Here is a 26,856-nt window from a genome sequence, read left to right on the forward strand (position 1 = left end):
GCTCCATCACCATGGCAACACCCCACCTTAAACATTCTAAGGACTTTGAGGAGGTCATTGCCTCAAATCAGCCCTCAGGGATCAGGCAGAATATTTTGTCCTGGGTGTCTGAGGAATGGAAAAATGGTGGGGTTTTGCTTTTTACTTTAGGGCCCAGTGATACAGTTTCAAGAAAAACTCTTTGCTTTCACTGCTGCCCCCACCACAACCTGCTTGGTCAGGCAAGCACCCTTCTTTCCTGGCTCTTGTAGATCTCAGTAAAGTTTCCATGTTTCCAGCCTCAGCTTGCTGAGAGCATGACAGACTGGCCGTACCCCAAGTGAGGCTTTGTTTTTTATGTTTTAAACGGGGAATAAACTGAAGGGATTTTTTGCTGTTGTCCCTGTTTTAGAACTGAGCTTCTAAAAGGAGCAGAGCCCATGCCGCTTCGCCCTAAACAAGCACTGTCTCTGACCCCCTCACTGTTCAGTCGGTTTGGCCTTTGGGATGAGGAAAAGTGGTGGCAGAGCATTGTGGATAGACAGATGTGGCAGCTCACTCAGTGACTGTGGGCATTATGCTTGTTAGGGCAGAATTAAGGGACAAAGACAGGAGGACAAAGAGGGAGCCGGGGAAGGGAACAAAGAAGGGGGGGGGGGAGAAAAAGGGCCAGGGACATTTGTCCTGGAGTGGGACAAAGGACCACTTCTGGACAGAGAGGAGGCAGACTTGGCCCATAGGAAAATGGCAACTTTTAAAGATACAGGGGGGCAAACCTCTGTTAGGATGAGTGTTTAATTTTAATTGGGCATGTTAGTTAGGTGAGCCATGGGGCCTCCCCCTACACACACACACACACACACACACACACACACACACACACACACACACACACACACACACGAGCGCGCATGCACGGTTTCTCTGTGTAGCCTTGGCTGTCCTGGAACCTGTAGACCAGGCTGGCCTTAAACTCAGAGATCCGCCTGCCTCTGCCTCCCAAGTGCTGGGACTAAAGGCGTGGGCCACCACCACTGGGCCTGCCAAGGGGCCTTTTGATCACTGGATTTAAATACTTTGATAGCTGGACCTTGGAGGTCAATGTCAGGAGGAGGAAGTGGCCAAATAAGGGGATAGACCTCGGTGGGTGTCAAGCTTTAGGAGTGTAATCTAATGGTTTTTTAGCAAGGCGGAGGGAACAGGGCGGGTGGGGGCGGGGGCGGAGAAGGGCTGGGCCTGCCAGAGTCCTGCTTGAGGTGGTTTGCCAGAGTCCCTTTAACCTGTGAAGAGGAACAGCTGATGAATCGGCTCCTTCATGTTGGCTGGTGGACTTGTCTCAGGAGCATTTTCTTCATTAATGATGATGTAGGAAGGCCCAGCTCGCTAGGTACCGCCCCTAGGCAGGTCGTCCCGAGTTGTTTAAGGAAGGAGGCGGGAGAAGCCGCCAGCAAAGCTAGTTAAATTGCTTCTGTTTCAGTTCCTAAGTTCCTGTCCTGGCTTCACTCAATGGACTGATAGCCGCTAAACTGTAAGTGGAAACAAATCTTTTCTTGCCCTAAGGTGGTTTCGGGCAGTGTTTTTAATCACAGCAGCCGGAAAGCACACTGCTAGAGAAACGTTAGTCCTACTAGCTGCTCTTCAGTGTTCGCGGGCTTTTCAGCCTTCTCTCTTGGGAATTTCCATTGACCGAGTTCTCCGGAAGTGGCTTTGTTTATATATGGAAAGGGCGGTTCATCTTCCCGCGTGCCTGCTAGTCACGGGGGTCTGTTGATGCCACCTTCCTCCCGGCTTGCATTCTAAGCAGCCAAGTGGAAGTAGAGGAGGCCTAGCTGCCCTCATCGTGATGTGGATCAAGTTTCCCAGCGGATGGGGCAGCTCGTGCCTGTAATGGTCCTCACCTGAGCGGGATTTCAAAGCAGATGGCGGTGTTTTTTGAGCTGGCAGCTGCCGACTAGAAGCTGACTTCAGCCATGTGCAGCTGTTTTCGGGAGGAATTCTGACCTGGTGTTTCTCTAAGGCTGTTGGGGACCAGTGTTCCCCTTGAAAGCCCTGGGAAGAAACCTTAAAGGCTCTGTTGGTTCTGGAGCACCTGGTTTGGGACGAGCCTTACACAAGGTGTATTAACGGCCCTCCTCCCCGCCTAAGGAAAGGGAATACAGAGTACCAGGTCCCTCACAGATGTTTCAGGGTGGTGTTTGTCACTTCCTCTGCGTCGGGGAGGGATCTCCCGAGGAACAGAGGAAATACTCAGTGATATGCAAAGACATGAAACCAAACCTTCGTAATCTGTAGCATCTGTGGGATGTAGCTGCCTGGACCACCCTATGTTCAAAGTCCTGTTTACCCAGCAAGTCGCCTTCTCCTGATTCGAAGAAGCTGAACTTTGCCAATTTTCTTTTAACATTTCATCTGGTACTGATATTTCCTTTGTCTTCCTGGAGCATAGTCTCAAAACATTCTTCCTGGGTTTGTTCACCATGGAAATGGTCACCCAGCTTTTAAGAACTGATCATTTCTGGTTTATCTTATTTCCCTGGTGCCATGTGTTCCTGTTCTATAACCCACTACTCCTGGATAGAGGACACCCACATTTTGAAAGATTCCATCAAATGTTTCTTTTCTTTCTTTTGTTTGTTTGTTTCTTTGAGACAGGGTTTCTCTGTGTAGCCTTGGCTGTTCTGGACTCGCTTTATAGAGAAGGCTGGCCTCAAACTCACAGTGATCCACCTGCCTCTGCCTCCCAAGTGCTGGCATTAAAGACATGCGCCACCACCGCCCAGCCTCCATCAAATGTTTCTATGAAACTATATATACCTGTCATTTCATTTCTTTTTTTTTAAAGATTTACTTATTATGCATACAGTGCTCTGCCTGCATGTACACCTGCACACCAGAAGATGGCACTGATCTCATTACAGATGGTTGTGAGCCACCATCTGGTTGCTGGGAATTGAACTCAGGATCTCTGGAAGAGCCGTCAGTGCTCTTAACCTCTGAGCCATCTCTCCAGCCCCTTTAACCTTTGTTTGTTTGTTTGTTTGAGACAGGATTTCTCTGTGTAGCCTTGGCTGTCCTTGTAGACCAGGCTGACTTCAACTCACAGAGATCCCCCTGCCTCTGCCTCTCTAAGTGCAGGCATTACAAGCATGTGCCACTGGGCCCAGCTATGCCTGCCATTTCTAGTGTTGCAAGGTGACATTTGACTCTTCCCCAATTGCTATGTTGGATTCTCAACCCCTAGTATCTCAGGATGTGGCCTTATTTGACGTAGGTCTTTGGAGAGAGAAAGTGAAGTTAAGATAGATGCTAATCCATCATGGCTGGTGCCTTAAGGGGAGAAGCTGGGAGACAGACATGCCTGACTGAGGCTTGGGGCAGGCAGGCTCTCTCCTCACAGCTGTCAGGAGTGGCACAGCAGACACGTAATGGATTTCTAATCTCCGGGACTGAGTTTATTTCTTTTGTGCAAGGCACTCATTGGAACTTGCTTGCAGCTACCCTAACAAACTCATACATTTGTTGAACACCAGTGAGGCTCGAGGGTAGCCTCCCTCTTCTACAGGGTGGCCCCTAATAAGAGCATGCTTATTATCTTGGGGGCCATGCTAAACACCACTATATGAATTTTACATCTGGTCACTTGTCTAATGCTCCCAACAGTATTGAGAGACTTGCTCCCGATTTATGGACGAGAACACCAAGGAATGTTGACGTTCCATAACCAGTCCCAACTCATACAAACTGTTGAGTGAGTAGAGAGACCCTAGAGTTGAGATTATCTAGATTGCAGGTCACCTCACGTGTCCTGGATGCAGATGTGGAGTTTCAACATTCCTTTTAGCTGTGTAACTGAGAGTGTAGGTTATAAAACAGGAAGAAAGGAAGGAAAGAAAGGGCAGGGTGGTAGTGATGACAGCCAAGTTTTGTGGTTCGGAATCTGGGAGGGCTGTGTCGTTTTCTGTTGCCCCATGCCGATGGGAACGGGGAGAGGAAAACTAGTATGATTCGGAAGCACTGAGGAAGCACTGAGGAAACAGCAGCCATCTCTCAGACTATTGGAGGTGGGTGTGCTGGAAGCAGCAATACCAGTCACTTCACGGGGAGGCGTTGTTTTGAGAGGAGCTAGGAGAAGAGTGGGGGGAGCCAGGGAGAGAGTTCCACCTCTGTCTCCCAGGACAATCCTTTTGCCTGTACTCATTGATGGTGTCATGCCGCCCAGCTAGGCGTTTCCACTGAGGTGAAAAATGCAACTCAGACCTTGGCTTCAGTACACTTTTGAAAGAGATTGCTGCCCCTAGGCACCCTGAGGACCTGGGAGCTGACAAGGCGGGCCCAGTCACAGACTTCTGCTGATAAGCAGGCCATTGCTTGCACATCAAAGCCCTAGTCTACCCTAGGGCTTTCCCCCCCATCCAGTTCTTGCATGAATGTGGGTGCAGAGTTTCCTGTGGAGACCAGAGGACGGTCTTGAGTGTCATTCCTCCTTGGGTGCTGCCACAGTCTGTTTGTGGAGGCAGGAGCTTTCATTGGCTCAGGGCTCCCTTACTAGGCTGGCTTGGCTGGACCGCAAACCCCAGGAATCTTCTTGTTCTCCCCTCCTCGGCACTGAGATTGTAATGCCCATGCCACCACCTTGGGCTTCTTTTTCCTTTCCTTTTCCTCCCTCCCTCCCTCTCTCCTTCCCTCCCTCCCTCTCTCCTTCCCTCCCTCCCTCTCTTCCTAATGGGAAATGAACTCAGGCCTTCATGCTTGTCCAACATCTCTACTGGCTGAGTTATCAGCTCCCCCGCAATCCCTCCCACCTCATTTTGAAGTATAAGCAGTTACTTAAAAGTGAGATGTGCAATTGGTGCTATTGGCTCCCTTCAGCCTCCCCAGGATGTTTTGGGACCTCTCTCACTTGATGTTGACTGTTTAGCTGCCCCAGTAGGCAGATAACCATCCTGCCTACCAGGGCCTCACTCACCCGCTCACCCTCTTCCACCCCTCCTTGCCTCCTCTCCCCAGTCCCTAAGACTCTAGTTGCTGATTGGCTTAAGGAGTACACAGAGGGCTCCTTGCATCTTGAAGCATCTCAGTGGCATTGGGTTCCCTATGAGATCAGGTTAGGGGCTTGTCAATGCTACAATCCTGTATTGCCTTCATCCTCCGTCCTGTTGCTCTTTTCTGTGACAGTAATCCAGGGACTTAGCTGATGAGACTCCTTGCTTTGGTTACCTACTACTTAGCTCCTGCCAAGTATTTACCAGGTAGGCAGGCACACCTGAGAGCAGGGCGCGGCTACACTAAGGTAGGCCCTATACTGAAAACTGTGCTGAAGCAGGAAGCAGGGCTCTGCTTTTAGGAAATGTGACTTAAGCCAGAAAACTTGCTGAATAAGTTAATAAAGACTCAAATTGGTCTTTTAGGGAAGAAAAATTAAAGTATGTTTTCTTCCATTTTGGTCATTTAGTATCGATGCCACTTTAGGCGAGTGGTCATCTTTGTATGTTTGTAATTATCTTAGATAATTGAAGTGGACAAACAGGTTTTTTTATGTCATAAACTATTTTACTTCCACGTATTTATCAGTTGTTTTAAACTATTATCTTATTTTATGGAAATAGTTGCTTTGCCTGCATATGTGTGTGTGTGTGTGTGTGTGTGTGTGTGTGTGTGTGTGTACTACATGAATGCTTGGTGACTAACGAGGGCGTCAGATCCTCTGGAACTGGAGTGATAGACACTTAGGAACCACCATGTGGGTGTTGGGAATTGAACTCTGACCCTCTAGAAGAACAGCCAGTGCTCTTAACCGCTGAGCCATCTCTCCAGTGCTATCACTTGTTTTTAAAAGGCCAGGAGACTAACTACACTACTTACGATCTTTAATCCTAAGACCTGGTATTTGCTCTGTTTGTAGCTGTAGTAGTCAATTTAGTTGACGTGTTCCTTATGAAACTGTTTTGCTTGATAATTTTAGAAAACAAACTTTTGTGGGTAAATTTATTCCTGAGAACTATATCTAGGCTTTTAAAATAAAATCATTGAACTCATCCAATATAGCAATTTGCTTTGAGTAAGTTTTTAACATTGGCCATGTGGAGCTTGCAGTTTCTTAGCCTACCTATGGAAATCCAGGTACTGTATGACTCCCTGTCCAGAATCGCACAGAAAACAACCGACCACACATTTGGAGGTGCAGATAGCTTGCTTTATTTTATTTTATTTTTTAATCTCAAGGAGGTCCAACATTTATAACTATCAATTGAACTTATGCTGGCATGAAAAGGACTACATCAAATTAATAATTTTTTTTTGTGTGTGGGCAGTTGGTAGTATTGTTGTTTTAACGACAGCTTTGCTCGTTGTTATTTTTTTAATTATTATTATTCTGCTGTGGCTCATTGCTTAGTTGCCCAGTTTCCAGTGAAATTTAAAATTTAGAACTACCACACGAGGCATTAGCTGCACCTGGGACCTCCAGGAGTTGGGCACTGCTCTGGCATAGGAATACTTGTATAGCTTGGTTAAACGAGGGGATGGCCAGGAGATGGTACTTTTCCCAAGCTATCCATGCACTCTTTATGTCAGAGACAGTGTGAAATGGGCGAACAAAGTGTTGGCCGTTACACTTTGCTCTGGTTATTACTCGTCATGGTAATTTTCGGTGTGACATCATCAGGGAAAATGTAAGACGTTAAAGTGTTGCTTGCAGGAGGGTAGATGCAAGCATCACCAATGCCTTACATTTCTGATTCAGTTGGTATCGGTGTACATGTCAGGGACATGTTCAGCAGCATCCTCTTTTAGGTGGATAGGACATCTTCAGTGGGGAATTCCTCAACCCACTGAGGCATACTTAGACATCAACAGTATGTTGAGGCACAAAGATTGATTAAGTGTTGGCAGGGTATTCGCTCCATAACCCAGAAGAAACTTTCTCCTGCCAACGGTTAGTTTCAAAAGTTACAGTGTAAAATGTCATTAAAATAAATGGTACAAAACTTTATAACCGTGGATCCGGCTGTATACAGTATGTACATGTCATTGGCAAATCTTCTCAGGTCAAGTATGAAAGGGCTGAAATGCACATGTTTGCAGCTGTGACTCATTTAGATGGATACAAAACTACTTAAACATATTTACAGGTCAGAAAGATTAGTCCATGTGAATCGTTTGTGAGAGATTATGAATGAGCATAGAGTGTGAGAGCCCCCGTGCCCTGGCCCTCTTACATAGAGCGGATATTAATATTCACAGTGGCAGAGTCAGATCCAAACTCATTCCCTAAACTTAGGGTGTAAAGTCCGCCATCTTGTTTCTGTACGTCCATGATGATCAGAGTTGTCAGGTCGTCTGTGTTTTCGATGTGGAATCTTCCCTGTTGCTCTTGGTTCTGGATTTTCCTTCCACCACAGGACCATGTTATTTCTGGAGTCGGCTCCCCAGTGAAGGCGCAGGCCACTGTGAGGACTTTGCCTTCATCGATGCTGATGTCGGAGGGCAGGGCTTCGATTTTAGGTGGGATTCCTTTATGGGAGAGCAACAGAAAAGTCCTTAGGATCACCAGAACAAGAAGTCCTATTCGCTTTCTAATGCATTTTACACACTGAGACAGTGGTTCTCAACGTGTGGGTTGGGACCCCTTTGGCCAACTTGTAGCTCCAAGAATATTTGCATTACGATTCATAACAGTACCCAAATTGAAGTTATGAGGTAGCGATGAAATTGATTTTATGGTTGGGGGAGTCACCCCAACTCGAGGAGCTGTACTGAAAGGCTGCTGTGTTAGGAAGGTTGAGAACCACTGCTCTAAAACTATACTATGCTATGTGGCTTGTCTATCTCTACCAGGAATTGTACTGCTCACCTCTTCCGCCTGCTTTGAGCATTCTACTGGTTGAGCTTTCCAGGTGTGTCATGCTAGATTTTCCCATAAAACTGCTGGAACTCATTTCTACAAAGGACTCTTGCATGGAGGACATGCTTTGGGCAGACATGCTCGCAAACTTCATTTCAGTCATGCTGCTAGCGCTGCTGCTGCTGAAGCTGCTGAAGGACGCCTCCTGCTTAGAGGCGGACATTTGCACTGACTGAGACGAGAAGCTTCCTTGCAAGCTTGTGTCACCGCTTGTTTTCAATACTACCTCTCTGGGTGGTTCTTCAACCAGAGCTGTGGAGCATAGCAGATACACAGGGGACATCAAAGACATCTGGTTATTTGGTGACATCTGACACCGACTTCATGGGAGAGAAAACTTAACACACACGGAAACACAATCCAAACAATTTGCTGTTGAAGCATAAGCAGATACATGTCTACATACATACACACATACACACATACATACATATGTACATACATACATACACACATACATACATACATACATGCATACATACATACATACAGTTGTCAAGAGCTAGCTCAATGGCTCCAAGAAATGATCCTTAAATTTCTAATATTATGTGCAGGTGATAGAAATTACTAGGAGAGAAATGGTCAGCCATATATAAGGTAATCAACATGAAACATTCAGGAAAGTCTCACAGGGCTGTTGGTAACTTTACTGCCAAAATTTAACTTACCAAAATTTCCCCGTTTAGTGAAACTGATTACGAGGACAAGTCCACACAGCATGCCTGTCTCTCTTACACGTGCAATTTTACTAGGTCTCTGAGAGTTTTCTGTGCTTCAAGCACAAGCAACCCACACCTCACCCCCTGAGGTCTTAAGGAAAACGGCAAAGGTGTACTCACGAAGCACGGTTAGAGAGGCAGTGGCTGAACACTGGCCACGGAAATTTTTGGCCTTAATCGTGTACTTTCCGCTGTCACTCACAGATGCGTTTCGGATTTCCAGAGTGTACACGCTTCTGGAGCGACTCACACTGATATGTGAAGAAATGGAAATCTGAAAAAGGAGGAAAAGGGCATTGAAGTCTCTCTAGCTGGAGACATGACATTTTAAAGTTTCTTCATAACTTAAACTTACCGGCAGGTTGTTTTTAAACCACTCAATTTCAGGGGATGGCTCCCCACTGATCTCACAAGAAAAGAGAACGTTTTGTCCTTCATTAACGTTTTGAGACCTGGGTTGTGAGATGAAGGCGGGGGCATCTGAGAGTTCTTGGCTCAGGGTCAAGTCATACTGGCACTTGACGATTCCCTGACTGGTTTTGCCTATGCAGGTGAGGACGCCTTCATCTCTGTGACTGGCTTGCCTGATGGTGAGTGTTTGGTCACTGCCAGATACTCCGTATCTGTAGTCCTCTGAGTTGGTGAGCTCAATGCCGTTCAAAACCCACTTCACATCGGTGGCCCCAGCGATGTTGGCTTTCAGTGTCACACTCTGACCGTCGGTTATGCTCATCTGGGTAGATGATACTTTGATCTCAGCCTGAGTTTTGACTTCTTCCGAGGCCTGCGAGGTTTTGGTGACTTCCTCGTGGACAATGGATTTTTCCAGGGAGGTTGCTGCTGATTTCTTGACCTCTTCAGCCACCAGAACTTTGGATGCTTCCTCCTTGATGGCCAACTTTTCCTGAGATTTTACCTCTGCCATCTTGGTTTCTTCAGAAGTTACAGCCTTTTGAGAAAAGTCCTCTTGGACACTTGCTTTCTTTTGAGATGTAACTTCAGTGGTCTTTTGGGTGGATACTTTCTGTGTCTCGGTCTCTTTTGCAGCTAGGAAAGAAACATCTATAAGTAGACTTAACTGGAATGTGGCCTTCCTCTCCATTCCTGTAGACGCTACTATGTGAAGCAGTCAAAGACCAGTGTCAACCTCAGTACACCAATTCTCAGGTCCAATTGTGAAAATTGTCCCACATGACTTTTGAGATTGGTGTAATGGATTCTTTTTTTTTTTTTTAAAGATATATTTTATTTCTTTATTATGTTTACAGTGTTTTGCCTGCACACCAGATTTCATTATAGATGGTTGTGAGCCACCATGTGGTTCCTGGGAATTGAACTCAGGACCTTTGGGAGAATAGCCAGTGCTCTTAACCTCTGAGCTATCTCTCCAGCCCTATGGATTCTTAAACTACTAAGCTGAAGATAAGTTTTATGACTTGAGAGGAAACACGTCTTGAACAGGGTTAGGACTTTGGAGATTTCAAGCAACTGAAAAATTATCTTTTGAAAGACTGAGGTGAACTCTTTTCAACTGGGATGCGAGTGGGGCTCAGTCACCAACTTTGTGCTCCTCAGAAAATGGCAAGCATAAAAGTCTGGGAGGAGCTACCATCTTATGTATGCACTCGATTTTATTTAATTGATTTTATCTTTTGAGCCAAGGCCTCATATAGCCCAGGCTGACTTAAAACTCATTATATGACGGAGGCTGACCTTGAACTCCTTACCCTCCTGCCATAACCTGGTGTAATGATTTCCAGGCTGGAGCCACTAGACTTGCCTGACTTTATTCTTAACTATCCCTGAGGGCAGATTGTAAGATCTGTGAGATTTTATATAGTATTGTAGTCATGCACACCTTTTATGCTAGCTAACACAGAGGCACATAGTAACTGTAAATATGTGTTTCTAGATTAGAACACGTTATATTTTAGGACTGCATATGTTTGTGTTCAGAAACTGTTTTTAATAGTGCTCTCTAGGAAATGTTGGCTATGAATGAAACGCCACCTACCTTTTATTGTTAGCTTACAGCTGGAGGACACAGATCCAGCAGAGTTTGTTACTGTGCAGGCATAAAGTCCGCCATCGGAAGCCGCAGTCTTGAGGACTTCTAAGATGAATTCTTGCTTGTCTTTAGAGAGCTTGTACTTACTGCCTGGTGCAATGGCCTGTGGAGAGCAAGCAATTGGAGCTTTAAAACATCGCTTAATATAGAACTTTCTTTAGGGGTTGTGATGAAGGGGTAGGCATTAGATTTTTCTAGAACACAGTTAAAGAACATTTTAGAATTGGTTACCTTTCCATCCTTTGTCCAGGTGACAGTTGGCTGGGGCTCTCCAGTAACTGTAACTGTAAATTTAGCAATACTGTCTGAAGAAACTGTCATATCTTTCAGTCCAGTAACAATTACTGGCTTTGAGGAAACTGATTCAGGAGCTGTTGGTTCCTGCTTCTTGGCTTCTGTTTGCTCAGCACTTTTCTGTGCTGATTTCTTGGCCTCTGAGATGCTTGACACCTGCTCATGGATACTCTTGAAGGACTGTCCAGTAAACTGGAAGCTGGTTTTGGAAGTTCCTCCTTCACCAGACACCTCACAAACATACTCTCCGCAATCAGATTCACTAAGGTTGTGAATTTTGAGCTCATAGGTACCGTCTGCGGAGTAATGAAATTGAAAATGCCCATTTTCCTTGAGTTTTTTGCCGTCTTTATACCAGGCGACCTCTTTTGCACACAGTGCGCTGCTTTCGACTGCACAGGTCATCTTTGCAATGTCTCTAGATGCCTCAGCTCTCAGGGACTGAGTTATCTTTGGTGGGGCAGAGACTGGGAGCTGTTGAGCCTTCTCTGTCGGTGCTGGCTTTGTCTCTGACAGTGTCGGCTTTGTCTCTGTCGGCTTTGTCTCTGACGGTGTCGGCTTTGTCTCCGTTGGTGACACCGCTTTTGGATGAGAAGTCACTGGTTCTGGAGATTTCACCCTTTTGGGAGACTTCACTGTTTCTGGGGACTTTACCCGAGGCTCTGGGGACTTGACTCTGGGTGGTGACGTCACAGCCTTTTCAGTAACCTTGGCTTTTTGCACAGTCAGTGTGAACTGCGCTTCTTGCTTCCCATCACTGTTTTCTACCACCACGGTGTAATTGCCGTCATCAGAAGCCTGCACTGAAGAGATCTCGAAGGTTGATTTGTACTTGGTGGTGGTCACTTGGTGGCGGGCAGAAGTACTTAGTGCCTGTCCTCCACGCAGCCAGGTCACGGTTGGTACCGGCTCCCCATCGGTGTCACAAGAAAACCTAGCAGACTCGCCTTCGTATACAGTTATGGACCGTGGCTTTGTCAGAATTCTTGCTGCCAGGGTCGTCTTTATCTTTCTCACTGTGGCTTTTTCTTCCAGAGACTTCTCCTCGGATGCAGCACTTTTCACTTCCGCAGAGGCATAATGCTCATAGGATGAGAGACTTTCCCTTGTCTCTGTCATTTGTGACTTCACTTCCCTGACGGAAGAGGCAGCTTCCATCTCAGATGTCCTCTTGAATGATGAAACTGCATATGCCTCTGTTTTTGTCAGTTCAGGGAAGACTGACTTGGGAACCTCCTCGTCTCTGCGCCGGGATGCATAGGTGGTAAAATCTCCCCCGGTCACATCCAGGGTTGCGTAGTCAGATGCCTCACCTTTGTAGTTGGTGCACACGGCACGGTAGGTTCCGCTGTCCTCAGTGTGACAGTCCAGAATTTCCAAGGTTAGGACCCCGCTTGTATTGGTGTAATGGATCTTACTGCTCTCTTGGAGTTCTACACCATTGTGGTACCATTTGACCTCAGCGGTTGGCTTAGACTGGACGTTTAAGATAAAGCGTGTGTTCTGGCCGCTCGGCACCCTATGGGACCGCATCCGCAATGTGATCCGAGGGGCGTGGTCTAGTGTGAAAGGCTGCTGACTCAAAACCTCATACTTCCTTTCTGATGTCTTCTGCGTCTTTAAGGCAGCTTTCATGGACTCATACCTGGAAAAGATATCGAATCTTGCAGACCTCTCAAATCTTGAGAGGGATCGCTCGCTAGACACAGGGCTGGGAGACCGGGGTCGAGTTCTCTCTGGAGTGGGTGATCTTCTTTCTGTGTCGTCTTCATATTCCTCAGCAGGTTGTGGATGGGACCGGATCAGCTCGGACACTGGTCTCATTAACTCAATATAAGTTGGAGACAGGGAGCGTCGGCGCCTCAGTAGCCTGGACACAGAGGACGAGGATTCTCTCTGAGCCCGTCTTGAGAGTTCGTATTCCTCTTCAATTTCTGTGATCTCTGTCACTCGTCTCTGTTGCTTTTTTGACTTCTTTTTAGACTTCGCTTCCTTTGACATGTAGTCAAGCTCACTTTCGTATTCCGAGAGACGCTGGGTGGTCGTCACTGGCCGCAGCAGCTCCTTTTCCTCCTTCTCGGCCATGATCCGCTGCCGCAGTTTCGGCTGCCTGTATGAGGCCTGGGCGTGACGCTCCCGCAGCTCTGCGTAACTGGTGCTGGTTTCCTCTCTCGTAGGGATGTGATAGGTCGAGTATCGGAATTCTCTCCTCCTGTCCTCTGCCGTGACGTGAGCTGGTGGAGAGGAATATCGCAGGCTAGAAAGCTCGAAGCGTGGAGGGCTTCGGCTCGGGGGTGAAGCCGAAAAGCCCAATTCGAGCTCTTCTTCAAGACGCAGCCTCTCTTCCTCCGTTCGTTTCATTGCCAGGTAGTCATCAATGGGGAGGAGGAGTTCCTCGTCGGAGATGTCACCCAAAGAGCGCCTCCTACGCCGATAGTAATAAACATCATAATCAGGAGAAGGGGTACGCCGCCGGGCTGGCCTCACCATTTCCAGATCGTCTTGGGACAGTTTGGGGATCCGCCACTTGGGTCGGTACTGATCTGTAATACGAGGAAGAGGCATCACATAGAACTGCTCCCATCTTGAGAGGCGGATGCGCTTGGGCCTTTTCTGGACGACCCTGTCCAGTTTCCCAGGCATTTCATACTGGTCCCGGATCTTCTTGTACCATTTCATGTCAGACATGGGCACGAACTGCTTGATGCGTTGGTCTTCTTCCACTGTGGTTTGTTTGTACCTTCGGGGCTCTGGGACCTCATAGGGCATGCGGAGTTTCCTCTCCTCCTTCTTTTCCTCTGTCTGAAGTCGGTATTCTCCTTTGACGGTCTTGGTGCTCACGGCTGGTTTGTAAAGAATGGCGGCTTCCCTCAGAGCCTCTTGGGCTACTGGAGTCAGTGGCACAGTTTCAGTTCCAGAAAGGATTTCAGCCATCCTCAGCGTCTTATCAATCTGTTTCTGGACGTGGCGCTCATGCTCCTCTTTGCTCTGGAACTCCTGCTTGACATAGCGTAACCGGTCTACTTGTAAGTGAGCCTGGCAGCTGGTGGATCCGGCTGTGTTGGTGGCCGTGACTCTGTAATAACCGGTGTCTTCAGGCAGAGTGTCCCTGATGTGTAATGCGTAATAATCCAAGCCCTCGTGGACGATTTCAATGTGAGGCCCCAGGGGCAGCGGCTGGCCATCTTTCTCCCATTTTAATGTTGGCTTAGGGATGCCGGACACTCTGATCTCAAAGCAGACACTTTGGCCTTCATGGCACTCAGCGTTCGCCAGTAGCCGCTTGAACATGGGTCTGAGCGTGGTGTCTGCTGGGGGTGGATGTAAGGTCACAGTCAACTTCGCTTTACAGCTGTCTTCACCGTATTTGTTCCTTGCCACAACGGTGTACTCGGCGTCATCATCTGTGGTTACATTGTTGATTGTTAATTGATAAAGACCCTTGTCGGACTCAAATGTGTATTTCTTCTCATCGTCACCTGGCTTGATTTTCTGACCCGATTTATACCATGTCACACGAGGCTCTGGGTGGACAGTTATAGTGACTCCAAACCGGACATTTTCACCCACGTATGCCGTCTTGTTATAGAGGGGCAGGGTAAATTCTGGTGGCCTTTCAAGGAGCCGCATTGCGTCTGTTCTGCGCTTGACTCTCTTGGTTCTGCGGCAGTAATAGTCAGAAACTTCCCTCACTCCTTTCACGAACAGCTCTGCGTAAGAGCTGTCTTCGCCGTAGTCATTGACGACTTTGCATCTGTAGGTACCGTCATCAAATTTGGTGATGTCTTTGACGTACATGGTGGCCACCCCATCTTCATAGGTGATTTCATATTTCTCACTGTTTTCCAGCTGTCTCACGCCACAGTACCAGGTCACCTGGGTAGACTGGTCGTAATTTTCGATTTTGCATACATACTTGACGTTTCCACCTTCTTCGCCAATGGCGTGCATTATCTGCCCAGAGACTGGGCCAATTTCAATAGATGCTACTTTAACTTTGGCCACGCTCACTCCCCTCTGTGATCGTATTGCACCACCACAGGAGATCCGGGCCGCTGATACCACCATATTGAGGTCTTTCTTTATCAGGGTATGGTAATAACGCCTGTGTTTCAGTGTTCTGATGACTTTGGTACTGACTCTATCCAGCCTTTGCTTCAGCCATGGGTGCTGCAGGGCCTCAGTTGCTGTCATTCGAGATTTTCTCTCTTTCACCAATAGCCGGTCAACGAAATCCATCGCTTCAAGGCTAATTTCTCTGAATGCTTCTTCATCGAACGTATATTCAGCATTCATGATGTTCTCAATCATCTGTTGGTTGGTTTCGGCCAAAAAGGGGTTGATTCCACTCAGCAGCACATATACCAGTGTACCAAGCGACCACATGTCTGTGGCAGTGCTGACGACGTCATGCTGGTGCACTTCAGGCCCGTAGTATTCAGGGGCAGTGAACAGAAGCCTGAAGTTGTCTCCTGGCTTCAGCTGGCGTGCCTGACCAAATTCTATGATTTTAATAATGGAGTTCTTTCTTGTCTGGTAAATGATATTTTCTGGCCGAATGTCAAAGTGGCCAATGTTGTGACTATGTAAGAACTCCAGTGCTTCACAGACTTGGCGAACGTAGCTTACAACTTCTCTTTCATTAAGCTCAAAGGCACTTGTGTTGATGCGTTCAAAGATGTCAAGTCCTGATATAAATTCAAAGATCATAACTAGTTCTTCCATGCTTTCGAATGATTCGTGGAGGTATAGGATGTTTCTGTGCCTAGCAATGTTTAGGATGGAAATCTCTTTCTTGACCAAAACCTGATCAGTCCCTTTGACCTTAACAAATTTGGCCATGAATGTCTTCTTTGAGGATGTTTCCACGCAACGGTGGACAATTCCAAACTCTCCCCGTCCAAGGTCTTCAGCGACCATGTATTTCTCATAGAGTTCCTTAGTTTTTGAGTGTGATGCTTTAGTTGTGGTGACTTCCCTGGCTTCATCCACCTCATCATCATAATTCATCGCTCTGGTCTTATCTTCTTTGGTAACAGTTGGTTCTGAGGGCTCTGAAGGCTTGCTCAAGCCAAACTTGTTTTCGGCTATCACTCGGAACTGGTAACTTGTTTTTCCAAATAGGTTGATCACAGTATAACGTGTTTCTCGGGCCTGTCCCACGCGCAGCCACCTTTCTGCGGTGGTTGCACATTTTTCAACGATGTAGTTGGTGACTTTGCTACCGCCATCAGAAGCTGGCTCTGTCCACGTTAAGTTGACAGAATCTCGTGAGACGTCACTGACTTTGACACCTCTGGGTGGGTCAGGAACGTCAGCCACATCCAGTTCAACGGTCTTCTGATCAATCCCAAATCTGTTTTTAGCACAGACGACATAGAAGCCAGCATCTTTTCTCTCCACGCCATTGGGGAAGACGAGCGACGTGAAGGACCTTGTGACAATCACTTGGTAGTGGCCGTTGTTATCGATGAGGTCTTGTCCTTTCTGCCAGGTGATCACGGGGTCAGGTTTGCCACTGAAGGGGATCTTGATGCTGATCACTTCCCCTCGGAGCGCATGGACTGCTCCCATGCCTTCAAGAGTTTTGGGCAAGTGGATCTTAGCTGGAACTGTATCAAGGGGAAAGAACCGAGAAGGCGATTTAGCGAGACTTAATGATACGCTGCCCCACAACTTAACAGTAGGTCGTCTAATACCAAACTACGTTCACAGACTTGTTTTTTACCTTCCACTTCCAAGGAAGCAGTGCCAGACACGGATCCTCCTTGGTTGGTAGCTCTGACTTGGTAAACGGTGGCATCGTCGTCTGTGACGCTTGCAATGATGAGTTGGTGGTAACCACCCTTAAATTCTTGAATTCTGTACTTGAGTCCATCTGCGATGATTTCTTTGCCTTGCCTATACCATTTCACAATAGGCTTCGGGTGACCAGTCACCTTGCAGACCAAAGTGGCGTTGCTCTGATAGCGGACATTCAGGTTTCTCAGCTCCTCCTTGAAGTGTGGAGCCTGAATCGGGACGTCGGACTTGGGAGTGACCGGCTCTGACACTTCGCTCCAGTCACTCTCTCCGCCTAGGTTTTCGCATTTTACGCGGAACTCATACTCAAGGCCTTCGATGAGGCTCTGCACCGAGAAGACGGTCTCTCGAATCTCATCTGTCGTCACAGCCATCCACTGGTTTTGCTTCTTCTCGCGTTTCTCTAGGTAGTAATTTCTGATCTTGGCGCCTCCGTCACTCGCAGGTGGCTTCCAAGCCACAACGCAAGAATCTTTTGTGACAGCAGTGATGGTTGGTCTACCTGGGGCACTTGGCTTTTCTATTAAAAAAATAATAAGGTTTGTCATGTTTAAAATAGGTTTTAATATTTTTTTAAAATCCCATTTTAAGTAAACTGAACTAAAGTGGGAGGGGGGCAAACATTATACTTTATCTGAACTTTCCATTTCCTCTCAAACTTTATTTCTGCTTAAAAGAATTCAGTGGGGTAGTGGGGAAGAGCTAGCCACCAGGTTGCGCTCACCGAATGGGCTCTTGATGATCACAATAGAGGCGACCTCCAGTGGCTCACTAATGCCAAAGGTGTTCTGAGCAGAGACTCGGAAATAATAGCCGGCATTTTCTGTGAGGTTCACAATTCTGCAGGTTGTCACCGAGATGGCTGAAGACACCAATTGCCATTCAGCACCTTCTTTGGCCTCACATTTCTCCACCACGTAGTTGGTGATCCAGGAGCCGCCGTCGTCAGCGGGTGGTTTCCAGCTGATCACCACGGAGTTCTTCAGCAGTGCTTCGATCACAATTGGTCCTGTAGGCTTGTCTGGTTTGTCTGTTGAGAGAAAAGGACAGTTATAGCAGGGGCTTCACGGTGTGTGTTGGCCGAGATCTTCTAAAAAGAAAGTCACGGAGAGCGAAAGCAGAGTACCTTGTATTTCCACATCCAGGATGGCGTCAACTGTCCCGAAGGCATTGCTGAGCTGAACCTTGTATTTCCCAGCATGAGTCTTACGTTGGACATTCTTCATGACAAGGTGAGTGTAGTGCTCAGTGTTTTCAATAGTAATGTTTTCTGAGTTTTGCAAAAGTTTCTGGCCGTGGAACCAAGTCATCGCAGGGACCGGGCGACCGATGTACATGACATGGAGCCGCAGGGTAGAGCCCACAGCACCGTAGTATTTCTCTTTCAGTGGATAACCAGGATGGAACTGTGGTGCCGCTTGCAGAAGAAGCTTACTACTGCTTTCTACTTCTCCTACTTCATTTGTAGCCACACATGTGTAAACACCTTCGTCTTCTTGTTCCTCCGTCATTACTGTTAGGGTGTGCGTGCGCCCATCTGAAGACATTTTGTACTTCCGGCTTTGTATGAGCTCTTTCCCAAATCGGTACCACTTAATGTCAGGAAGGGGCCTTCCGACTATCTGGCATGAGAGTTGAGCAGCTTCGCCTAATTTGGTAGTCACATCAGCCATTTCTTTGCGTACTCCTGGGGCTTCGCCAGCTGCACATGATGAAAGATCATGTTAAATATGTCGTTACTACTGAATCTGTGATCTGTTTGCGCATGTCAGCAGTGGGTTATCCTATTGGTTAATACTTTAAAGTGCTGTTAAAGTGTATACCTAAGATTCCTTTTAAGTTATTTTTCCAGAGCCAGATGGAAAATGGCAATTAGGTGCGCATGTCATCTTACTGTATCTTACTGTGACTTTTCTCTTTATGATTCGGAGGGCATTAAGGATGTGATGTGAGGTCTGGAGGAATAAGAGTTCTCTCCGTAAGCTTACAGGATTCCAGCCCTTAGTTTCAGTGAAGTGATATATGTTTGTTAACTTTCCAAATCTTGCTAAGAGATGGCAAAGCCAAAAAAGCTTATTGCATCAGAGGGAGAAAGAGTTCCAGAAAAATTGTGCCTAACATCTCCTGTGCACATTTTGTATCTGCTGTGGCTTCTGATCAAGTTTATTAGCTATCCCATGTCTGTGCGTGTCAAAGTGCTCTATTCCAATTCAACTCTCCAATAAAGCTTGCCAGACTTTAACTTAGACTAGAGGAAGAGTTAGTTTTCACAGGTTTCATTTGTAACCCATAAACAGAGAACTGTAGGCCACTTACATGTTAGTTTAGTCTTTACAGACATAGCTGTTCTCCGTGGTCGGCTAAGGCCAGTTTCGTTCTCAGCAAAAACCCTGAACTCATATTCAGTAGCTTCCAGCAAACCTCCGATGGTGAACTGCCTGTCCTTGATACGGTCCTTGTTGCTCTTCTTCCAAGCGCTGTCTCCAGACTGCCTGTATTCAACCCAGTATCCAAGGATTTCTTTGCCACCATCACATTCGGGTTTCTCCCACTGGAGTGTGACACTGTCTTTGGATATTGAAAGAATCTCAAGTTCTCCTGGTTGGCTTGGCTTATCTGAAATAGTTAAGAGAATTGAGAAGAATTAGATTTACCGGGTAGGGGAAAAGGCAAGGCAAAAAAACTGGATTGCTTCTTTGGTTTTTGTCCCGTTTGGAAACTCTTTGCTTACCAAAGGGATCTTTGCAAACAACTGGTTCTGAGGCAGGGCTGGTCTCACTGAGGCCAACATCGTTCTGTGCAATGATCCGGAATTGATACTCTGCGTCAGGAACAAGGCCGGTGACAGTGTACATTGTGGTGGTTATCTGGGTTTTGTTGTGCCTGACCCACTTGTCAGTGGATGTCTCCTTGCGTTCAATGTAGTAGCCGGTGACTCGAGAGCCACCGTCGTCTTTGGGTCGAGACCAGGACAAGCTAACAGAACTTTTAGTCACATCGAGAACTTCAGGAGGATTGCTTGGAGGTTCAGGTGGGTCTATAAATAAAAGAGAAAAGCACACATGGGTCAGAGTACAATCTCAGGTCTTGTGAGTTGGTGGTTGTAATTTAAGAAGTGTAAGCATTTGAACCAACTTGTATAACTTTGTGGCTGAGGGAGCACTTACTCAGTGGTGTCTTTGGTATGACTGGCTCCTCAGATTTCAAGGGTTTGCTTATGCCAAACTGGTTTTCTGCTGAGACGCGGAAATGGTATTCCACATTTTCTTTGAGGCCTTTTACCACCAGAGATGTGCCTCGGACTCTGGAGTCAATGGTATACCAGGCAGCCTTAGGTACCTCTCTTCTCTCAAGGATGTATCCCAAGATGTCAGCACCACCATCATCAGCAGGAGGTCTCCAGCTGACCCTAACAGATCGAGCTTGTATGTCGTCATATTCGAGTGGCCCTTCTGGAGTGTTGGGACTTCCTATGACCTTGACCTTGATGTAAACAGTCTTCTTGCCACATTTGTTTTCCAGAACCAAGTCATAAGTTCCAGAATCATCTCTGTCTGCTTCTTTGATCACAAGCTCAGTATGTGTTTCAGATGTTGCAATCATGGCGCGCTTGCTAATATCCTGGCCTTCCTTGGTCCATTTACATATTGGGAATGGTTTTCCTTTGATTGGTATGGTAAGTCTGATGACTCCACCTTGTCGAACAAAGACACCTTCCTGGTATCTCTCATCAAGTTCATAGTCAGGGTATTCTGAGGAAAAAGGAAGGATTACAATTTAGATTTTTTTTTTTTGAATGGAGGAGTGGGAAAAAGTTGTAAGGCAATTCCAGCAACAAGTAAACAGCTACGACATATTTTACCTAGCATCTCTGTGACTTTGACCGTTCCTGGTACCTCAGCAGGTTCCCCAGGCCCGCCAGCGTTACAGGCTAGGACACGGAATCTGTATTCAGCGCCCTGAGGTAGGTGTGTTAGGGTGTACTCTCGGATCTTGGTGGGGGTGGTGTTACATTTGGTCCATTCATGTTGATCTACTTTTTGCAGTTCAATCAAGTATCCTGTGACTTTAGAGCCACCTTCATCTTCTGGAACACTCCAGGCCAGGGAGACGGATGTCCTCGTTGTATCTGTAACTCTTGGATTTTGTGGTTTTCCTGGGGGAGCTGTGGGAAAAAAATGGACAGAATGTATAATTGTTAGGGTTGCTTGAAGGTTATAAATTGACTGCGCCGTCCAACAATTCTGATACTGCAATCAAGGCAGACTTGCTAATATCCTGGCCTTCGCTGGTCCATTTACATATTGGGAATGGTTTTCCTCTGATTGGTATGGCAAGTCTGATGACTCCACCTTGTCGAACAAGGTGTTGCTGAAATATGACTGTCAGCATCTCTGTTTTCCACATTTTTGTACTCTGTATTCTGTAGCTGTGTTGTGGTGGTGATTTCAAAGCTGCATTTTTTCAGAACTCATAGACCTCCATACTTTAGAAGGGTGGGGCTCACCACATAAAAATTGAATCTCAATCAACTTGGCTTACACTAAATATATTTACCAATGGGATCCATGGCAACGGTGGGTTTGGAAGGACGACTCGGTTTTCCAGTCCCTCTTGCGTTGATGGCCGTGACACGGTGTTCATATTCTAAGCCTTCAATAAGGCCAGTGGAGCGGTACCTTGTCATTGTCACTGGAACTTTATTTACACGGACCCATCGGTCTGCTCTTACTTCTTTACGCTCCACTATATATCCAGTCACTTGGGAGCCACCGTCGTCTTCAGGTGGGTACCAAGTGAGTGTCATGCCATCGCGGGAGATGTCAAATATCTGTAGTGTTTCTGGAGGCCCAGGGATACCTGCAGCAAGACAGAGAAAAGTACAATATGACATCACGAGTAAAGAAGTCCAGTTGGTGTGTATTGCAGTTTTAATTAGTACCATCTAAAATAGACGGTATGGAAGATGAATGACCATTTCCCCTAGGGCCTTAATTTTTGTGCCTTTTCCACTTTTGCTGTGTCTTAGTTTCATCAATTTTATAAATATGTATTAAGGACACATTTTATATTTTCTTCTATTGGATCATCTATAGCCCCGCCCTTGCATGCATTTTCTCTTTCCTCCCTTTTTGTCCTCTTTCATCTTTTCACCCCCCCTTTTCCCCTTAAATTTCCCATTCTTTTTTTTTCTTTTTGTTCTTTCAACCAAGTAAAGAAATTAAAAAAAACAAAAACAAAACAACAACAACAATCTAACTGTTGAAAGCTGCCAAACAAGGCTGTTTATAAACCTTAGGAAAATCCAGGGGTTAATTTTACAAATTATTTTTCTTCCCATTGTGGTGTACTGTGACTAGACTTAGAGTCGGATACAGGGGACATAGTGGAAGAGTCCTGGGACTTACTGATGCTGCTTCGGCACTCTATGACCTCAGACTGCAAGTAAGAGCCAATCCCGAAGCGGTTTGTTGCAGCTACCCGGAACACGTATTCATTTCCTTCAGTGAGTCTGGTAAACTTAAATGTTGGTCTTGTTACTGATTCAGAAACTGGCAGCCACCCTGGACGATGAGCATCACGTTGTTCTACCACATAGCCACTCAGTGGAGCACCACCATCCAATTCTGGTGGTTCCCAGGATATAGTAACTGACGTAGCATCAATTTCATCAATCTTGATGGGACCAGTGGGTGGACCAGGCTTGTCTGTGAATGATAAAGAAATCAAGAGATGAATTTTTACTTCAAATCAAAATTGGTCATTTAACTGTTCACAACTAGATTGCAACTCTGTCACCCACACTTACCAAGAATAATAACTTTTATGGTCTCTGAGGTAGTCCCAGTAACATTCCGCAATTCGAGTGTATATTCTCCAGTGTCTCTTATAGTAGTTTCACGGATTGTTAACTTGGTGACTTTAGTGTGGGTTTCAACTGTGATACGCTCTGATTCTCTCAGTTTAGAGCCCGCAAAGAACCAGGAAGCAGTAGGTGGTGGGCGACCAGTGATAGGTATCTGCAGCTCAACTGGCCTGCCAGCTGGGACATGGATGGTCTTTTGAGGCATTGTAGAGAGATCAATTGTTGGCAACACTGTGAGAAACAAATCAGGCATTTAGCTTTGCATATGATCTGTGAAGGTGCAGTGTCTTGAGTCGTCAGTGTTTGTGTGTATTTTATTATCATATGGGCATTCGGTACCTACCTCTGAGGTCTTGTACAGTCACGGCTGTGACTATCTCTCTTGGCTCTGACACACCTTTCTGGTTTTGTGCCCTCACTCTAAACAAGTACTGTTCACCCTCATTGAGGGAAATAACGGTGTGCTCTAAGATTGTGGGCTTCAGAGTGACGACTTTCATCCATCTCTCTGTGCCAGCTTTGCAGGCCTCAAGGACGTAGCCAGTGAGTCGGCTTCCACCGTCATAGAGTGGCTTTTCCCAGGCAAGGGTCACGGTGGATTTGGTAACATCAACCACTTCTAGTTTTGTGGGTACCAAAGGCACTTCAGAGACCAAAACTGCATCCGCGGTTTCACACGGCTCTCCGATGCCATAGATGTTTTCTGGAAGCACTCTGAAATAGTACATGGTTCCCTCTACAAGGCCAGATACTCGGTAAAGAGTCTTGCTGCATTTAGTGGTCACTGTCTTGAATGCTCTCATGGCAGCCTCTCGCTTCTCAACAATGTAATTGTTGACTGGAGCACCACCATCAATTGTGGGGATTTCCCAAGTGATGGTCACAGAATCTCTTGAAACTTCTTTAACATTCACTGAAGGACAGGGGCCAGGAGTATCTTAAAAAAAAAAAAAAGACGAGAAGGAAAGAGTCATATTTACTCATCATGGCTTGATTGATATTTTTTTGTGTGTTACAGGAAAATTAGGTCTCCTCTAGTGAGGTAATCAATAATAGGCCAATAGGTGTTATTAGCCAGCAAAGGTGTACCTTTTTGTGGTGTCCACTCATAGCCTAGCTTAACTTAAAGAAAGTTACTTACCATAGACTTTAACAAGGACCGTTGCTGATTTCTTGCCAGATTGGTTCTCAGCTTCAATTGTGTATTTCCCAGCATCATAGCGATTAACCTTGTCCACGATGAGTAAAGAGTAGCTCTCCGTGTTGTCAATAATCGCCCGATTGGCAAGGTCAATACCTTTCTTGGTCCACGTGATGACAGGAGCTGGTCTTCCAGATACAGACACCATCAGGCGCAGTGAGGCTCCAGCCCTGAGGGTCACTGTCTTCTTCAGGTCATCTGCAAGCTCAAGATCGGGTATTTCTGGAAAGGAAAGTATCAAAATGTAATTAATTCACGAGCAGATGGGACGGATGCAAAAACAAGCCATGTAAAGGTTTCTATGCCAAGTACCTAGTCTTTCCACGGGCTCAATTTCAGCGGCTACTACACTGTATTCACTGACACCCTTAACGTTGACAGCAGCAACTCTGAAGGAGTACTTCTGGCCCATTTTAAGGTCTGGCACAGTGAACTCATTGTTTCTTATCGTGGCGTTTGTATGCACTCGGCACCATTGATCAGTATCCTTCTCTTGCATCTCAAGGATGTATCCTATGATGTCAGCACCGCCGTCATACATGGGCTTGGTCCATGCCAAACTGATACTGCGCTTGGTGGTATCCACAACCCTTGGAGCGGAAGGTGGTCCAGGGGTGTCTGAAATTTAAACGTGAGATATAGTCATTGTACAAATAAGGAAGCGTGGTGAATTATAGTTTTGTTTTCAAGATTTACGGAGGCTTTCAAGACTTACCAAGACCCTCTTTTGTGACAGGGCTTTAATATTTGGGACACTCTAGAGCAATGTGTATGCTACAATATCTCTACAATTATTTTAAGATTTAGATTGCCCTGGGGCTGTGGCTATTTCTTCTCTCACTTTGGCCAACAATGGCGTGTTCTGTCTTAGCTTCTTCCTAGGGACTTTGCTTCAGTTGCTCTTCTTTCTTTCACTGGGTTATCATCACACGTCACCCCTATATTTCTAATTATGCAGGAGTCTGGCCCCATCTTTTCTCTCTTCAGTCCTAGTGACTTCTTTTAGCTTTTGGGCTCAAACCCTATAATAACCTATATGTTTCCTTTGAATAATTATTTTGTAATAATTATTTTGTTAGTAACTTATTATAATATTACGTTCTTTATGTTCCTTTAAGCCTCTGTCAAAATGGATTTTGCTGGTTTTCCTTTTTAATACTTATCAGAAGAACTTATTTTTTCACTCTTCTGGAAGACTTATCTTTCAAAATACATTTCTCATGTTAGTATTTGAACAATTTATTGCTTTTCATAAACCAGAGAAATAATGCAAGTTTTCAGCAATGCAAACTGCTACCAGAATATAAGTAACAGTTAAAATGCTGTATAGATTTAAGCTTACAGTAAGTATATGTCACACTAGGTATGTATATGCTTTTCATAAGTTCTGAAGTTCCTGGATTTACCACATTGGGAAAATATTTGTCATATGGCTTTGGCTGGCCCTGGGTTACTGTCTGATCCTTAGAACTCACATGATGGTTCTCTGCATGAGATGAAGTTGGACGCTTCGCTGGGCTCGCTGTTGCCAGCAGCATTCACCGCAGTCACCCTGAACTGATAGTCACAGCCTTCCATGAGGCCGGTCACCTTCAGCCTGGTGTCGTATACCACATAATCTTTGTTCACACGTGTCCAGCGCAAGCTCTTTTTCTCACGTTTGTCCACTAGGTAGTTGCTGATTTCATTGCCACCGTCGGATTCAGGTTTTGTCCACTGAATAATGATGTGCTCTTTGCCCGCCCCAACTTCCTCTGGTATGCCAGGTTGTGACGGAATTGCTGTTTGCGTTGAAAGCAAGTAAGAATGATCAGGATTGCACAAAGCCACTACGCCCACCGTGACTACCCCTTCCTCCTCGACCCATTAGCATTTTAATCACTAAAGCATTTTTAAAAGGTGACACTCACTGAAAGAGTTTCTGGCCACGATCGGCTCCGATTCTACGGGCACACCCAGGCCGTATTTGTTCACTGCTCTCACTCGGAACGTGTATTCGTTGTTCTTGATGAGTCTGGTGACCACGTAGGATACAGTTGGGCATTCCCCTTCCACGATCACCCAGTTGAGCCTGCTGGTCTCACGCCTCTCCACAATGTAGTGCGTTATCTCTGCTCCTCCATCTTCCTGAGGAAGGCTCCAGGCTAAGGTGCACTTCTCCTCCGTTACTCTGCTGACACTGAGGTTTCCACAGGGGCCAGGGGAATCTGAAACAGGCAGGACGATAAGTCACAACAGACAGCACGCCGGAAAAAACGCTACAACAGCAAAAGGTGGAAGGTGGGGTCGATATGCTCACCAAGAACTTTGACCACGACCGACACAGACTTGGTCCCACTGGCGTTCTTCACGGTCAGTGTGTATTTTCCACTGTCACTTCGGTCACAGTATTTGATCACAGCTGTTGCTCGCTTGCCAGTGTACTGCAGGGAGACTTTTTCACAGAGATCCAGTTCCTTGTCTCCTTTGGTCCAGATGATTTTGGGTTCAGGTTTGCCCCCCACAGCAGCATCAAGAACAAGATCTGAACCTGCTCTGATGGTCACCAGGTCACCTTGCAACCTGGCATCTAGCTCAGCTTTGGGTGGAGCTGTTAACAGGCAAAACAGATATGGTTGAATATGAATGACAATTCAGCTCTCCTTTTAAGTTAGAAGGAAAACATTTGGCTGTTTCTTACCGTATTCATCTCGGCAAGTGACCGGGCCTGTAGATTCAGAGCCTTTGCTAATTACACCTGCTGCGTTCTTGGCTAACACACGGAACTCGTAAGTGTCTCCTTCGCTGAGAGCGGTCACAGTGAAGAAGTTATCGGACACGATGGTGTAGTTGCACTTCAGCCAGCGACCATCTCCAACTTCACTGACTGGCTTCCGTTCTACGATGTAGCCCACAACTTTGCTGCCTCCGTCATACACTGGGGCCGACCAAATAAGCGACACTGTCGATCTTGTGACATCTGTGACTTCTGGTCTACCAGGTGGATCTAGAAGGGATACAGAATAAGGTTAAAAAAAAAAAAAC

At 46.3% G+C, this 26,856-nt stretch overlaps 1 protein-coding gene across 2 annotated transcripts in view; it reads right to left on the reverse strand.

Moving 5' to 3' along the window:
* Positions 1 to 6,150: 6,150 nt before the first annotated feature.
* TTN (titin) overlaps positions 6,151 to 26,856 on the reverse strand; it is a 271,286-nt gene continuing 250,580 nt past the window's right edge. For both annotated transcript variants that reach the window (XM_084799170.1, XM_084799169.1), the window contains 23 exons: positions 26,513 to 26,818; positions 26,132 to 26,422; positions 25,743 to 26,039; positions 25,308 to 25,613; positions 24,145 to 24,450; positions 23,773 to 24,054; positions 22,975 to 23,568; positions 22,575 to 22,862; positions 22,174 to 22,473; positions 21,323 to 21,625; positions 20,628 to 20,930; positions 19,933 to 20,517; positions 19,497 to 19,802; positions 19,082 to 19,381; positions 17,892 to 18,467; positions 17,490 to 17,795; positions 16,692 to 17,285; positions 10,901 to 16,575; positions 10,616 to 10,772; positions 8,957 to 9,648; positions 8,722 to 8,875; positions 7,832 to 8,134; positions 6,151 to 7,491 (listed from right to left, as the gene is read on the reverse strand). In XM_084799170.1, coding sequence (XP_084655296.1) covers positions 7,193 to 7,491; positions 7,832 to 8,134; positions 8,722 to 8,875; positions 8,957 to 9,648; positions 10,616 to 10,772; positions 10,901 to 16,575; positions 16,692 to 17,285; positions 17,490 to 17,795; positions 17,892 to 18,467; positions 19,082 to 19,381; positions 19,497 to 19,802; positions 19,933 to 20,517; positions 20,628 to 20,930; positions 21,323 to 21,625; positions 22,174 to 22,473; positions 22,575 to 22,862; positions 22,975 to 23,568; positions 23,773 to 24,054; positions 24,145 to 24,450; positions 25,308 to 25,613; positions 25,743 to 26,039; positions 26,132 to 26,422; positions 26,513 to 26,818 — 13,523 coding nt within the window. In that variant the 3' untranslated portion in view covers positions 6,151 to 7,192. The remainder of the gene's footprint in view (positions 7,492 to 7,831; positions 8,135 to 8,721; positions 8,876 to 8,956; positions 9,649 to 10,615; positions 10,773 to 10,900; positions 16,576 to 16,691; positions 17,286 to 17,489; positions 17,796 to 17,891; positions 18,468 to 19,081; positions 19,382 to 19,496; positions 19,803 to 19,932; positions 20,518 to 20,627; positions 20,931 to 21,322; positions 21,626 to 22,173; positions 22,474 to 22,574; positions 22,863 to 22,974; positions 23,569 to 23,772; positions 24,055 to 24,144; positions 24,451 to 25,307; positions 25,614 to 25,742; positions 26,040 to 26,131; positions 26,423 to 26,512; positions 26,819 to 26,856) is intronic.

The sequence above is a fragment of the Acomys minous genome, assembly GCF_964271855.1.
Source record: "Acomys minous genome assembly, chromosome: 10".
NCBI classification, from domain to species: Eukaryota; Metazoa; Chordata; class Mammalia; order Rodentia; family Muridae; genus Acomys; species Acomys minous.